This window comes from Lissotriton vulgaris, unplaced genomic scaffold (genome assembly GCF_964263255.1).
Source record: "Lissotriton vulgaris unplaced genomic scaffold, aLisVul1.2 SCAFFOLD_727, whole genome shotgun sequence".
Classification (NCBI taxonomy): Eukaryota; Metazoa; Chordata; class Amphibia; order Caudata; family Salamandridae; genus Lissotriton; species Lissotriton vulgaris.
The window spans coordinates 844131-859881 of NW_028245479.1; the positions used below are offsets into that span (position 1 = coordinate 844131).

Sequence of the window (15751 nt, forward strand, 5' to 3'; positions counted from 1 at the left end):
TACATAAGAAATTTAAACACAACAGTTTTTTACAAAGAAATTTCACAAGAACAGGGGTCGACGCGGCGTTTCGGTTTTTGGAGAAACGATTAAAAACCTTCTTCAGGACCAAGTTCTTAAAAGAAACATACAATTACTTTTTTGCGTGTGACAGGTATTAAGTACATATACAGAGCATTTTTTTCAACGACCTTATCAACCTAAAGCACATCCTGACACTTATGGAGACAGAACACCTTGTTTCTATTCGTGGTTGGCCATGACCTGTTTACAGAATTAAGTAAAGATATTGGTATTTGTAAAAAACATGTTGACTCCAAGGCGGGGCATGTCACTAGTGGGTACCAGAGATTGGTTTATATTATCTCTCCGATAATGCTGGCAATGATTGCATTAAAGTCAAAAAAAGGAAGGAATTAAATAATTCTAACATCTCTTGGTGCTCTTAACATTGGTTGCTGATTATTAACCAAATGGTGGGTAGCTCATGTCTCTTACCCGATATAAATGGATATTTAGTAAGGCTAGTTACCTTAGTTGTACAAAACTCTCATCCCGATAAATCCGGGGAGACTGTCTGCCGAAGTATACTTTTGGGTTTCAACAGGGCTGCATGTTGCCAGGTCTGCAAATAATTGTAATTCCTGTAGGGGAATAGTGTTGAAAAGGCCTATATTAGTTTTCAACTAGGCATACTATCTAAAATGAAGGGCTTAATGGTGGGTTACAGCTACCTTGTAGTTTCCTTGAGGAAGTTCATACGTTAGTAGTAGGAGCCACCGATATAGGTATTTCGAAGGGCTGAAAGATAGATTAATAAGAAGATGCGCTTAGTCTCTATTTTTTGGAGCTTGTCTCGATATTCCAAAAAAAGGGGGGGCTATGTTGTATTTAGCTTACCCAGAATTTTAATTACTGGATCCCCAAGTCAACACAACCTTTTCATTTGGCGCTGTGTTGATAAGCGCTGCCTTATGTTAATGCGCTGCTCCTTGCACTGCAGATGAACAAGAGAGAGGGGTAGTTTATAAATTGCTGGTGGATACCTACTCCAATTCTGCAGTTAATTCTTTTAATGATGTATAATTGGCGTGTTTAACTGTTATCTCTATTTATGTTATAGCTGCAGCAATGTAAACACTATCTGCGAGTCTGTTATGAATGAGTTCAGTTTTATAAAGCCCTGATCGTATGTGAGGCATGTACTACGTCCTGAGCTAATTAAATCTGGTTTAGTAAAACCTTGAGCGTATTTAGTGCATTTACTGAATCTTATAGTCTGGTATCAAAGCGTGCTTCTTTTGTTTATTCGAGCCGCATTGCCCAGTGTGTTTCTTGAGATGTAGTATGTGAAACCTAATAGAATTGCCCAAACAGCTCTATATGTCCCCAAACCGCTCTACATATTTTTTTCTCCATTACGAGAATGCTGGTGGATGGTGAGTGGGCTATCCCTTGCATAGTTACGTATTTCCCATTATTCGGGTAGGTTTAGGTAGCGAATCAATTTTATAGCAGACTAAGCCCTGGAAGACAGCAGCCGATTTGTAGTTTTTGGGGTAATTGCGTTCCGGTGTCTAATGCTGGCTTGCCATAAAGTGCCTGTTACAAGTATTTTAATTTCGTCTGGGGTGCCCACTTGCAACCAAGGAATGTATTACAGAAGTGCCCCGGAGGCGCAACAGGCGGTGGTGCCCTCTTTCCAAGCCGCGGGCCATTTTGGTATTACAGAAGGGGCTGCTCCCCCTTCTGTAACTGTGTGTCCCCTGATGGTATCCCCCTGGAGGGAAGAACAGGGGTCGTGTGGACCCCCAGACATCCCCTTGCAGGCAGGTGTAGTGACTCACTGCACCCACCTGCAAGGGAATCTATAATCTGGCTGCACTGTGAAACACAGTGTGGCTTCAAAGCAGCCGCTCCGTTTTTCACATAAACACACTGTCCCCAGGACAGCATGAGTTCGTGGATGACCTGGGGGCAGTGCATTCATCCTAATATGGGCATTTTCCTTGTGCCCGGCGCAATCAAGGAAAATGTGCCATATGTACAATATGGCCCCAGGTGAGATGCTTACTGCTCACCTCCAGTAAAATGAAGTTTGGAGGGCCAGGGCAACCCTGGACCCCTCTGTGTGTATTTTGTAAGTTAAATATATTGTTTGAGAATATTACCTAGGTACATCACTGTTGTAACCCATTGAGAAAATTAGTGAGTATGAATTATGGTAATTGGTTGCAAACATTACCAGCATGCCCACTGACCATGTCACAAGTGATGTAATATATGAGGTAATAAGCAGTGCATTGCGGTGGCATAAATGATAGGTATCTCATGTAACTATAACTGCTGAATTTCACTAGTTTTGTGTGAGTGAAATCTGAGATGAACCAGAACGTTCCTTTAACCTTTGTTTTTTCTTATAGTAAGCTATTACATAATTTACATTTGTATACTTTGTGTACTAGTAATGAGTGATACTATTTTTAACATATATTATGTGTGTGACTGTGTGTATCCTTGTGTGAGTGGGTGTTTGAGTGGCTGTATGGGCATGTGAGTGGCTGTATGGGTGAGTGAATGGCTGTGTGATTAGCTGAATGGGTGAGTGAGTGGATGTGTGAGTTGCTGTACTGATGAGTGAGTGGATGTGTGTGAAAGGTTGCATGGGTGAGTGAGTGGGTGCCAGTGACTGTGTGGGCTGGTGAGTGGGTGTATGAATGGCTGTATGGGTGACTGAGTGGCTCTGTGAGTTGCTAAATGGGTGAGTGACTGGTTGTGTAAGTGGCTGTATGGATGAGTGAGTGGCTGTTTGAGTGGGTGGTTGGTTAACTGAGCAGGTATATGAGTGGCTATTTTGGAGACTGGTTATCTGTGTGAGTAGCTGTATGGGTGAATAAGTGTACTTGTGAGTGGTTGTATGGATGTGTGAATGTGTATGTAAGTGGTCGTGTGAGTGGCTCTGTTGAGAGGCTATATGGGTGAGTGATTGAGTGTGTGAGTAGCTGTATAGGTAAATGGGCAGCTGTGTGAGTGGCTGTATGTGTGAGTGGCTCTGTGGATGAGTAAGTGGGTGTGTGAGTGGTTGTATGGGTGTGTTAGGGGTATATGAGAGGTTGTGTGGGCTGTGAGTGGTTCTGTGGATGATGTCATCAGTGATGTCATTTGAGATGCCATCAGTGATGTCACTGACCATGTCATAAGTGGTGTAATATGTGGGCTAATAAGCAGTGCATTGCAGGGGGGTAAGTTATAGTTAGCTCAGGTAACAATAACTGCTGGATTACACTAGTTTTTTACATGTGAAATTTGAGCCTAACTATAAAGTTCCTGTCACCTTTGGTTTTTTCAGTGAATTTCTAAGGTTTCATTCATTCTATTTCCCAACTATAAAGTCCCTGTAACCGTTGGCTTTTTGAGTGAATTTCATTTTAAAAATAATCAATTTCCTACATATTAAATGATCAGAGTTTTCAATTTTATTTTACTACAATTTGATTTAAAATTTGAATTACCCCAGCTGGAATAATTTCAAAAACCAAAGATCAAGAGAGAAAACGAACAATAAACTGAAAGCTGGGTGTCACGTAACTAGTTAGCATGGAGAAGTCTCTAATTATCTTTTCAAAAATATGCCAGTGAGGTTTTCATATATTACACATCCTGAACTAAATATCTTCAAGGTGGTCCAGTATTTCACATTCCTTTAAAATGAGGCGGAGCAAAGTAAAATGATTTTGATAAGGTTAGACAGTTTAATCAAGTGGACAAGCAGAGATGTGAACCAATTCTTCTTGGTTACACATTCTGCTGTTCAGCTACTAGGTGAATATCTCATTCTCTGCCCAATTACCACCAAAGACCAGTCCTATTTGTTCAATTATTTCTTGACCTAAATTAGTATTCTGTTCACTAATTGCAAATACTACATGTTTAATTCAATCTGCCTTGAAATATGCGTAGAATGTCAAAATGTCTTCCTTGAACATTATTACGAGTAAAGCACGGTGGGAGACTATTTATGTTAACATCACTGCCTTCCCCTGACTTCTCAAAACAAGCATTGACAAAGCTGATAGGCTGTTGCCATAGTCAATTTATTTTAGCCATGTTGTACAACAGCATGACTGCTATGTACCATGGTGTAAAGTTAGGAAAAAAGCACTATTCCATGGCTAGCACTGTGGCAGTGATCTGTTTTCTTAGTATGGGATTATTCTCTGTCTTAGTTATCTTATGTCTGAGCTGAAGTGCACTATATTGTCCCCTTATGAAGGCAGCACCAAAAAGGCCATGCAGAGCAGGAAGAGTGGGGTCGTATGCATCTTTGTAACATCTAGATAGCCACTGGTGTGACTTTGGGGCACTTTTTTTCTGTTTTATTGCAAGACAGGATAGGGCAAGCAATGAAGACAGAAGGGGTGGGAAATAGACAAGACAAGCTACAACGGTGGAAAGGTGGACCAGGCCAGCAACAAAGCAGGAATAGAGTGGGGGACAGGATAATCAACAACGCAGAAGGAGAAAGGGTGGAAGGAAGTGCAAATACAAGGAAATAAAAGGGCCTCTGAAAGAGGTGAGCAGTGGAAGGTCACTAGGCAAGGTAAGCTGCACTTGAACCATACTCCAGGGTAGGGGTAATCACACAAAGAGGAAGTGAAGCCTGCACTTGCTGGCCAAAGATAAGCAAGCAATTGAGAGTGACAATGAAGCCAACCAATGGTAAGTAAAGTGCGAGCTCTAAGCCCCCTAGGCAAACAAAATGTCTCTCAAGGAACGGTGCATGGGCTGACTAGGGTGAGACCTAAGGAATAGGGTGTGGGGGTAGAAGGGGAAGCAGCAAACTGTCAAGAGGCAAAGGTAATCACCAAACATTTTGAAGGCCATAAAACACCCATCAGTGCTCCCCAAATATGCTTGCAGCCTGAGGTGAAACAGTCTTTAACTCACAGCCTTTACCAAGCATGACCTTTACCTTGCAGGACTGTTACCACGTGGTAGGTACCACACAGGTAAGTATGTGTACCTTTACTATGCAGTGCTTTACTTCTCAGGTAAACATAGCTTTTTAAATAACATACTGTTTATGCTAGAGGTAAAGGGATAAAAGGGTGACTTTCGGGTTCAGGAGTGGGCAGAGATTAAGAGAGGTAAGGGTGAAATTAGGATTCAGGGGCGGGTAGAGGTAAAGGGAGGTGAGGGTGACTTGAGGGCTCCGGGGTAGTTGGAGGTAGGGGGAGCCATGGGTGTCTTGAGGGTTCAGCAGTGTGCTGAGGTAAAAGGAGATCAGGGTGACCTGATTGGATGGCATGAAAAGGTACAGCCTGTGAATGTGCAGTATGTTATTGGAGGATATGGACTGTCATTTTATAGTATGGTATGAGCAGGTATTGTATTGTATGTTATGGTATGGCCTGTTATTATATAGTATGGTATGATATGGTATGGCCAGTTGTTGTCTAATGTATTATATTATGTTATGGTTTGTTATTGTATTGTATTGTATGGTGTGGTGTGGTGTGTCATGGTCTGTTATGGCACAGTATATTATGGTATGAGTATGTAATGGCATATTATTGAGGCATACAACCTATCAACTGCTTACAGCACAAATGCTATTAGGCAACAGCTTATATCACCAGTTAGAAAAATTTATAAAATTGGAACTTATGTTGGATTTCCCAAGTTGGAAATTATTTACATAAACAAAAAACACACACACAAAAATCAAATTTGCACAATATGAGCTCAATGATTGCGGAAGGGTACTAATCAAGACATCAATCAGTAGTTGGTCCAGGCTCCAGGGAAGAAAACAAAAATATGGAGACGAAGTAAAGCCAACATGCATAGGCATGTGCTCACCAATGAAAAGGAAGGAAATGGGAGTGACAATGAAGCCAAACAATTGTAAATAAAGGGCAGGCTAATAGCCCTTGTGTAGAGTTTTTTTTCTAAGAAGCACTAGATCACTGCAAGCGACAATGCATGTGCCCTCTCTCAGGTTTTAACTAAAGAGGGAGTGGCTCAAACTATCATGATGGTATTTACATGGATTAGCAAAACAAAGAAGCCTTGAGTTCCTGCACCATTATAGATGTTGTGCACTCAGAAATCATGTAGATATAGTGTCTTTGTCTTGATACAGGAGCAGGGAGAGCATATAATAAGTGGCTTGGCTCTATTTCATCTCACTATTCACCACATCAATCAGTTTTTAAAGGTTTTTAAAGCTTAAGACGTGATCCATAATAATAGAGCAATTAATGACTGAGGCAAAACCACAGACCTCACTCCTCATTGGGTGTTGGAAATGATGGTACTGGTAAGCATTATGCCTGGCAATTCATAAGAGGCAGATGGGATCTCCGACAACAACCAATATGAAATATAAAGTAAACAATTAGAATCAATAATTTCTCTGTAGTCAAAAATTGATACATTAAATCATTCTGAAAGAAAAAGTCGATTTTATCTGTCCACGAAAAACTAATCTTGGAAAATTCAGCTAATGGGAATCAGACATGATGAACCAGTAAACCTTTTGCTCATAAAACGATTAGAAAGCTATAATAAAAAAATCAAAACCGAACAACGGCAGAACAAATAATTAAAAAACCAGACTCTGATAGATAATCTAGAGATATATGTCCGAGGCCATTTCTTGTTAGATCTTGACAACCTTCCAGTTCCAAGCTGTGTACACTCTTTCCTGGCAAGAGTCTTACTATGTGGCATGGGAATAGGCCTCTTTCAGTATGATCACCTCTATTTTTTGGACTGATGTTCTGTTTATTTGACTCTGAATACTGGGACTCTGATAACCAGGCCCCAGGGCATGTGCTCTGACCCCTTAAAACATGCCCTAATGGATGTACGTTGTTACAACGCATGCTTTTACCACGCATGCTGTTACAACGCAAGTTTTACAACGCAAGCCATTACAACGCATTGCTTTGGGGGGTGCTGGATAGTGAATAGTTTAATTTACTATTCCAACTCCAGTCCCCGTGGATAGTAGGGAAGGTGTTGGATAGTAAATTAAACTATTACTCATCCTAGAGCACCCCCCAGTGCAATGCGTTGTAATGGTTTTCGTTGTAAAACCTGCGTTGCAAAAGCACTGCGTGGTAAAAGTTGTGTGGTAAAGGATGTTTCCTTGCCCTAATTGGCTATACTTCTAATAAGCATTTTTTAACTTACCTGTACAACCCTAGTAAATGATGCAAAGTGTACCCAATGCCTGAACATTAAATGTCACCAGTGGACTGCAAGCACATTTTGTGCCACCACTCGTGTAACAGTGCAAAACATGATTGCAGGCCGACTACTGTAGCATGTCTATGCAGTTTTAAAACAGAAATATCGACCTGTCAATATAGCCCCTTCTGAACGGCCTAAACATTTCTTTTACATGTTAATATGTCATTCTTAAGTAGGCCAAAGTGTCCAAAAAGGCATGGTGCATTGTATTTACAAGTAGAACATGTATATTTTTTTATGTAAAACAAGTCCTTACAGGGACAAGACCCCAAAAGCTATTTTTACTGCAGCAGGATTAGCTGTTCCATAGCAAACCATTAGGATATAATATTACAATTCAATGATGTAATCTCTACTTAGAAAACAATTAAAGTTCATTTAAGACTTCTTAAAATATTTATTGCAATCCCTGCTCCCTGGTGAAATAGGATTTGCATTAAATATTTCACAAAAGGTGCTTTTTAAAAGTAACCTTTTCAGCTGCTGAAGCCTAACTTCCAACTGTCACTCGGGAGCTGAATAGCCCCTTCTATGAGGTGTGAACTTGTTCCCAGATCTGAGACAAAGGCCTTGGGTGTAGGGAGGCATTGTGTTCCTCTGACAGGATGGCCATCTGGTGAGTGCCCAGGAATTTGATTCACCTTAAATAGGTCTTCCATGCCACAACCAGATGTAGCTAACATCTGTGCATCCCCCTCCTTTTAGCTCTCTAGTTAGCCAGGCACCCATCCCACTGCAAGAGGAGCTCCCACAGAACCAGCTTTGTGTGTCCACAGAGGAGAGGTTGCTTTTTTCCCTGGCCACACCTCTGGGGTGGGCACAGGAGCACTGCACTGCAAGGAGGAAGAAATGTTTTACCTTGTTGGATGTAGATAGAGAGGGGCCCTGTGGTATAGTTTACAGTAGGAAACACACAAACTACTCCAAAAGTGGGTATGGTTACATTTGGGAACTTTTTTCATTGGAAAACGCGTCACCCCCATCCATAGGTTAGTAGCAGGCATGAAGGTGGCACCCATGGGCACCCTCCTCGGAATAGTAATGGACCTATGGAAGACAGAAGAAGGACTCCACTGCTTTCAAGAGACCAGCATGGCTGAACCTGCTCCCACTTGTTCTCAGGTCAAAGAAGTAGATTCCAAGGGTAAGTTGGCTGACCTCCTACTAAGCTACAAGGACACCAGAAGCTGCAAGAAATATGTTTCTTAAAGAACCAAGCTGACCAGTTCCAACGGTACCTGCCATGGACCCCTCTGGTGGCTTCTGCTGGAATTAGTCTATACACCTAAATGGAGTTCCTCAGGTCATGGGGCCCTTAGCTGTGTCAAAGTGTACTCCTCCTAAAATCATGAAAAACCTGGGACTAAGTACCTTTTTGGCTCCAAAGACCTCTGGAGGACCAGGGCATACCTGCCAAGACAAGTAGATGAAGGAGCACTGCAGCTGGGCTACAGATTCAGGTTTCTACTGCGCTGAGATTCTCTGCACCAACAAATCTGTTTCAGGGAGAAGTCACAGAGAGGCTATCCAGCCTCATGGAAAGCTGTTAGGCTACAACTTTCAACCTTGCTCTGCTGGAGAAATTTGAGACTGGACGAAGGCACCAAAAGTGTGTGCATACTAAGTATCAAAGTCAGAATATTGAGGCTACTAAATAAGGAGGAGAAAAATATGAAAAAAATATTAACACATCAGTTTGTCTAGATTTTCCATACCTAGCACCACAAGCTCTACACAGTATATATATCTTCAAGGTACATAGCTGTAGCATTAGGAATAGTAAATCTAACTTTCCTATCAGAATTTTACGTTCAATGTTTTTCCCCTTGATATTCTGTTCTCACTATTCTTGAATGTTGATATTCCTCAGTACAATCTGCCAGAAGGAACCTTCCTTGGGAACAAATTCTAAATTACTCCCGCTCAGAGCTTAGCTGCCAAAAATCAACAGGTTCACCGGGACCTCATATGACAGCTATCTGAGCGCAACAAGCCCTTCTTGGCCACAGCCTTCCTCCATGCCCCACCAAGGATTTTTTCTTCCTTTTTATAGACTAAGTCAAAAAGTAAAACCTCTTTTTTTTTGTATGTCCTCATTTTGCCAACTCTCATATTGAGTCTCTCTTCCTGTCTCTCTTTATTCGGTGTAAAGGCCAACAGAGAGGAGAAGGAGTTCTCCTTAAGAGAAATGCTGTTTCTGGTCCCATCTCTGCTTATATCTGTGCGCCCTGCCGAGAATTTCTGGAGACACCAGAGCCTCCAGCACTATTTGGCCTAATCATTGGACCCGCTTGTCCTTTCTCTCCATTCCAACAGTAATGTCCAGATCTTATTTCTACTTCCTACATCAAAGGCCATATCTGATTCGCTTGTTTATATAACACTCTTTAAGCACTCAACAAAGGTCGGTGGATTTTCAGATTTCCACTTCATACAATTTTCATGTCTTGCCAATATTACCACATAAAAGATAAACATAGAACTCACCTCCTTTTTCATCCCTTCTAGCGAGAGCCCAACAAAATATTAAATGTGGGCTTACCTTCATCTGTTTCCCCCGGACCTCTCCTAGAAATTACATACGTCCAACAAATATTGCATGATTTTTGGGCATTCTTAAAACATATGCAGGTCATCTGCTTCTTCATGCTTACATCTTGGGCAACAATACTGATTACCTGTGACCTTCAACAACTTCCACGGGGACCAATAAACTCTGTGAACAGTAAATAGATGACTAAACTTTAATGAGGCAGTTTTTACAACACTCTTAGCACATCGAAAGAGTCCGTCCAAAGAGTCTTGGCTTCCTCCTCCATAAATTCTTCACCCCATAGATTTCTAATATCAGTGCCAAAGGTGTCCTCTGCTTCTACGAAGGACCAGTACCAAAAGGAAATTTCCTTCTTCCAATCATCTGTGCTTGTGAGCTGATCTAACTTCGGGTCTTCCTCCTCCTGCTTCCATTCTTGAGTTGCCCAACAGGAGCCTAATTGATAGTATTTAAACCTTGTCAGTTTCCCCCTGGTCAAGTTGCAGAGTATTTCCCAACTCACTAATCTGTTATCCTTCATAAGATCTGCCCAATAAAATATGCCCCCTGCTTTTAATGGTTGGCTCAATTGATCTTTCAAGCATGCGGGGGTGCCCGGGGATTCCCAGATCGGTGCCCGTGCAGACTAGTATGTAAATCGCATGTTTTTTCCGGACTTAGTTCCATGTCCTTAATGCGATGCTTAAAACCTGAAATCTGACCTTTTAAAAAAACTTCGGGTCTCCTTACTTGTTAGAACTGGGATTTCTGGTTGGCTAAGGTTTGCACCAAAGCCAGGCAGAAACCACCACTCTAGTCAGGATAAGGGAGTTATACTCCTAAAATAACCCCTGCTCACCCCCTTGGTAGCTTGGCACGAGCAGTCAGGCTTATCTCAGAGGCAGTGTGTAAAGTATTTGCACATAACCAACAGTAATACAGTGTGAGCACTACAAACGTGCACTACACAAGTTTAGAAAAATATCCAATATTTTTATATACTCAAACAAGAACAAATACGATAAAAATCCACAATACAGAACTTAGATAGTTGCTTCACCAGATGTGTTTTAAATGGCAGAATTACGCTGTAAATACAGTTCGCACGAGTCGGTAACTTGGTCCAAGTCCACCGCAATGCTAAAAATAACAGAGTCTCACAGTTCTAGCTGACCGCGCCGGTACGGGCCAGCAACAGCGGGACGGACTCGTTTACAGTACCTTTCTTAGTGCGGCTCACACAGAGTTGCGAGCCGGTCTTGGCATCCGTCGCGGTTGCAATACAAAGTGGCAGCGGTGCAAAGGTGCGGTGTCCCTCAGTGCGGTGCGAAAAGCGACTCGGTGACGATCGTCCAGACGGCGTCTGCGAGACCAAGGTGGGCGGTGCAGGGCGAGACGGTGCTCGATGCGGTGCTGGATGGTTGCAATGCAGCGACAGAGTCAGCGGGCGGGAATCGGTGCTGGCCGAGCCGGACAGCTGTATGTGAGGAGGCAGTCACGGGTGTCTAGCCAGCAGTGACCATATCGGTGAGCGCAGGCCAGCGAAGTGAAGCGAGGCGATGCAGGATGCGGTGCCCCTCCATGCGGTGCGAGCAACGACTCGGTGGCGAATGTCTAGGACGGCGTCGGTGAGATCGAGGCGGGTAGTGCAGGGTGAGACGGTGCTTCATTGCGGTGCCTTCAGGACACAGGGCCAGTGTTGGAGTCGGATGACAGAGTTGGTTGCGGTTCCCTCTCCTCTGTGGCAACTGAAACAACGGTTCCAGAGGCGGTACCCTGAGGTTGGGGAAGTCTTTACAGTCCTTGAGACTTCTTAACAGGAGGCCAGCTCGGTTTCAGACCTTTGCAGATACTCAGCACAAGTAGAGAAAGTTCAGTCCAGTCTTTCACTGACCAAGGCAAAAGCAGCAGCTGCAGGCCAACCCAACAAAACAACACAGCAAACGGTCAGTACTCTTCCTGGCAGCTCTTCAAGCTCTTCTTCTTGGCAGGTTCTTTGATTCCAGCGAGATCTAAAATCTTGGGGTCTGGGCCCCAATATTCATACCAGCAAATCCTTTGTCCTCTGAAGGCAGAGGGGCCTAGACCTAGTTAAAACCAGTTCAGGGTGCATTCTGCCAGGGTGCACCATCTTTCTTTGTCACTGTGGGCCAGGGTCCTCAGGCGCACCACAGGAGGTGGACCAACATTGTGGAAGGTGAGCTCAGCCCTGTTCAGACCTAGGAGCTACTCCTCTCACCCATCTAGGTGTAGAATGTGCCTATTCAGCCCGGCTGAATGACCCTGTCTCCCCCCAGCTCCTATCACTCACAAACCAGACAGACAATACACACGCTAGCAGAGGCAGGCTGGATGGTTAGGTCAGAAAATGCGGGCTTTCTAAAAGTTGCATTTTCAAATCTATAATGTTAAAACCAACTTCACTAAAAGATGTATTTTATCATTCTGAGTTCAGGCATAAACTCGAATTTCTACCATGTTCCCGAGTCGGTTAGGATCATAGGATGTATTGATCAAACTGCCCAGTATGGTCTATGGAGAACAGGTAGCCTTGCAATAGTGAAAAACGAAGTAGGCTGTGATTCACTACCAGGACATGCCACACACACCAGGGCATGTCCTGCTGTAGTGATGGCATGTTCCTTTAATTGGAATGTTATATATGTAATTGGAATGTTTGCATGCTGGGCAACAGTAACTGGTGGATCTTGTGTATTCTTGATGTACCTTTGCCTTTTACCTACAATACACCCTGTCCATGGGGGTACCTTGGGCCTACCTTAGGGGTGACTTACATGTAGGAAAAAGAAGGTTTAGGGACTTGCAAGTGTGTGCACTTGCCAAGACGACATTGCAGCCCCAGGCTGCGCACAGGCTCTGCAGTGGCAAGCCAGAGTTACACTTTACGGGCTGTTTACGTGGGTGGCACAATCCAATGCTGCAGCCCACCAACAGCATTTGATCTATCGGCCCTGGCACTCACAGTGCACTTTACTAGGGTCTGACACTGAGTTCAACAACTCAAACGTGGAAATACCAATCCATAACACATTTTATGCAGGAGCACTTGCACTTTACCACTGGACAGCAGTGAAAAAAGTGCGCAGAGTCATTACACCAGCAAAAACAGAGTAAAAACCAGAGGTCAGAAAGCAAAAAGTCAGGAGAAACACGCCAAAAGATGCCAATCAGCACTTTAGCTCTGGGATTTTGATACAAGTTTTCACTGACTCTACCATATTTATTGGGAAACTAAATCAAGTTAAAACCACCCCGAGAAACTGCTGATTCGCTTGATCGAATGCTTTGGCAGCATCTACTGCCACTACAGTCAGGGGGATTTTTCTTGTTTCCATCATATCAACTACTCCTATCATCTGGAAAGTTAGCTCATTTAGTTGCCTTCCAGGAATGAAATCCCTCTGATCAGGGTGCCCGACCACTTTTATCACCTTAGCTCTTGATGCCATGATTCCCGAATAGATCTTATAATCAGTGTTTAAAAGGGATATAGGTCTTTGCGAATCAACCTTTAGTGGATCTTTATTGGGTTTTAAAATTAACTTAATGGTAGCTTCTGACCAGGAGCTAGGATACTTTCTCCTCCGCTATATAGCCTGTCACACATAGAGGTTAGAGCAGATACCACATAATCTAATATGCAGAGGTATACTTCCACCGGAAGATAATCTGGTCCTGTTGCCTTTCCCCTAGCCATCTTTCTACACTGGATTCTGACCTCCTCTTCTGTTATCTCTTTTTCCAGATATCTCATCTGCTCTTCATCCAACTGTGAAAGTCTAGTCTGTTTTAACCAATTCTCAATCCTTTCTTTATTGGGGAACACAATCTCTTTATACAACTCACTCACAAACTCACTAGCCTCCCGGCCAATTTCTTCATTTGCACATAACTCCTCCCCTGCCTCTCTACTCTTCAAACATTTTATTGTGTTCTTGGCTCTGTCTGTTTTCACCTTCCAGGCTAACTGAGAACTGCATTTCTCTCTGTAAGCAAAATGTTGAAGCTTGCTAGCCTTCAATTTATCCAATCATTTCTTGTCCAATTGTGCCTGAAATTTATCCTGCATATTTTCTAAATCCTATGTAAAACGAGATATATTACTAGCACCATCTGAGGAGGCCTTCTGTAAATCTCTCTTGCTCTTCTCATTCTCCCTTATTTTTCTCTCTTCCTCCTGTTTTGCTATCTTTCTCCCCCCCGTTATAGACGTCAACACTCCCCGTAAATAAGCCTTAAAGGCATCCCAGAACCTACCTACATTATTTCAAAAATATTCCTCTGTTTTCTTTCCCAACTCTCTAATCACTATTTCATCTAATAATACGGTCCTGTCTAGCGTCCACCGCCTTGGCCCTTGCTTTTGATAAATGTTTACAGACATTATCACTGCAGTGTGGTCTGATAAGATTGCTGGATTACGTGATACTGTTTCTATGTCCGCATATAAAGCTTGGTCAACAAAACAAAAATCTATGCGGGAATGATGTCTGTTCTTTTTCCTGTAGTAAGTAAAATCCCTTATTCCCTTGCTCCTATTACGCCAAATATCTACCAAATTAAATTCTTTTATCATACTTTTTATTCTAGCAAAAACTTTTGGTGGGATACCATACTTTACGCGTAATGTTCTGTCTAGCTCTTTATTAAGAACCAAGTTGAAGTCTCCTCCTAAAATTACAGGTGCTTATGTTTCCAACAAACAAGTTTCAAGCTTTACTAAGGGGTACTGATTATCTTCGTTCGGCACATAGTACACAGCGCACACCAATGGCTTATCTTGTATTGAGATTGTGGCTACTAACCAACTCCCCGTGGTATCAGTCTCATATTTCACCACTCTAATTCCAAAATGTCTCCATATAATAATAGTCACCCCTCTTGAACTTCCCCTTTGGTCTGAACACAAGACATCTTGGCCCCAACGTGCTTTACAAAAACACTGCCTACAGTCCTCCCTCTTTAAGTGCATCTCTTGTAGGAAAATAATGTGTACAACACTTTCCTTTAAAGATTCTAGCACCGTACATGCCTTTTTTCTACAACTTAGACCATTTAAGTTCCATGTCAGAAAGCATATTTTTTATGATTATCTATACTCTTCCCTTTTTCTACTTTCCCCACGGCTTTCCAGCTCCTTCTACGTTTACCCTTTATCATGCATATAATTATTCATTTTCTCTTTCGAGTTCAGCATCTTGAGGACAATTTTTTCTCTTTTTCCCTATGTTCCCCACACCTTGTGTCCCACCCTCCCACCCGGTAAACCTTCTTTTTACTCCCTAGGTACTGCAGCTCACCCTTTGTGATCCCCCATTCCCGAAGAGAAAGATTTCTAAATACAAAAATAAAGAAGAGAAAAACGGCTTCTATTTATACACTTTATACAATCCTATGTGAGAGCATTTACTTTTACTCCCGTCTACTATATCATTATATCACTATGCTGTATCCAAGATACTCAACCCTCCATCTATGCAAGGAAAACATCCACTTCTTCTGGATTTTGGAAGTTATACACCTTGTTGCGCCACATTATTTTCAGCAATGCAGGGAATCTCATCTGCACCTGGGCACCCTTACTGTAACGGCGCACACGGGGTGCCGAGGAAGAACACTAACACAAGATACCAAGCAGTGAGTCAGGAAGGGGTAGTTCAAGGAACTACAAATCCTGTGATGCCTTGGGGACGTTCCTTTGTGGCGTTAGGACTACTCTGAGAAGCTCATTTATTTGCTTCCGGAGCACCAGTCAGACGCCGTTTATTCTGGATTTTCCTCGAAACCTGAATGAAGGAGAAGGAGTCCTGGTAGGGGTGCGCCTTGCATCAACTTCTCTTTACTCTCATTAAGGGGCATTTTCCTTGATTGTCTTTGTTCCGGTTTGGCCATAAGAAGTTTCACCTCTGTAGCCCTGTTGGATGTGGCGGGTCTTGC

At 42.8% G+C, this 15751-nt stretch overlaps 1 protein-coding gene across 1 annotated transcript in view; it reads right to left on the bottom strand.

Moving 5' to 3' along the window:
• The window catches only part of LOC147666408 (N-terminal EF-hand calcium-binding protein 1-like), an 816258-nt gene extending 801127 nt beyond the window's left edge, over positions 1-15131 (bottom strand). Inside the window, exon 1 of the mRNA XM_086949081.1 lies at positions 15115-15131. Coding sequence (XP_086805207.1) covers positions 15115-15131 — 17 coding nt within the window. The remainder of the gene's footprint in view (positions 1-15114) is intronic.
• Between the last annotated feature and the right edge of the window lie 620 nt (positions 15132-15751).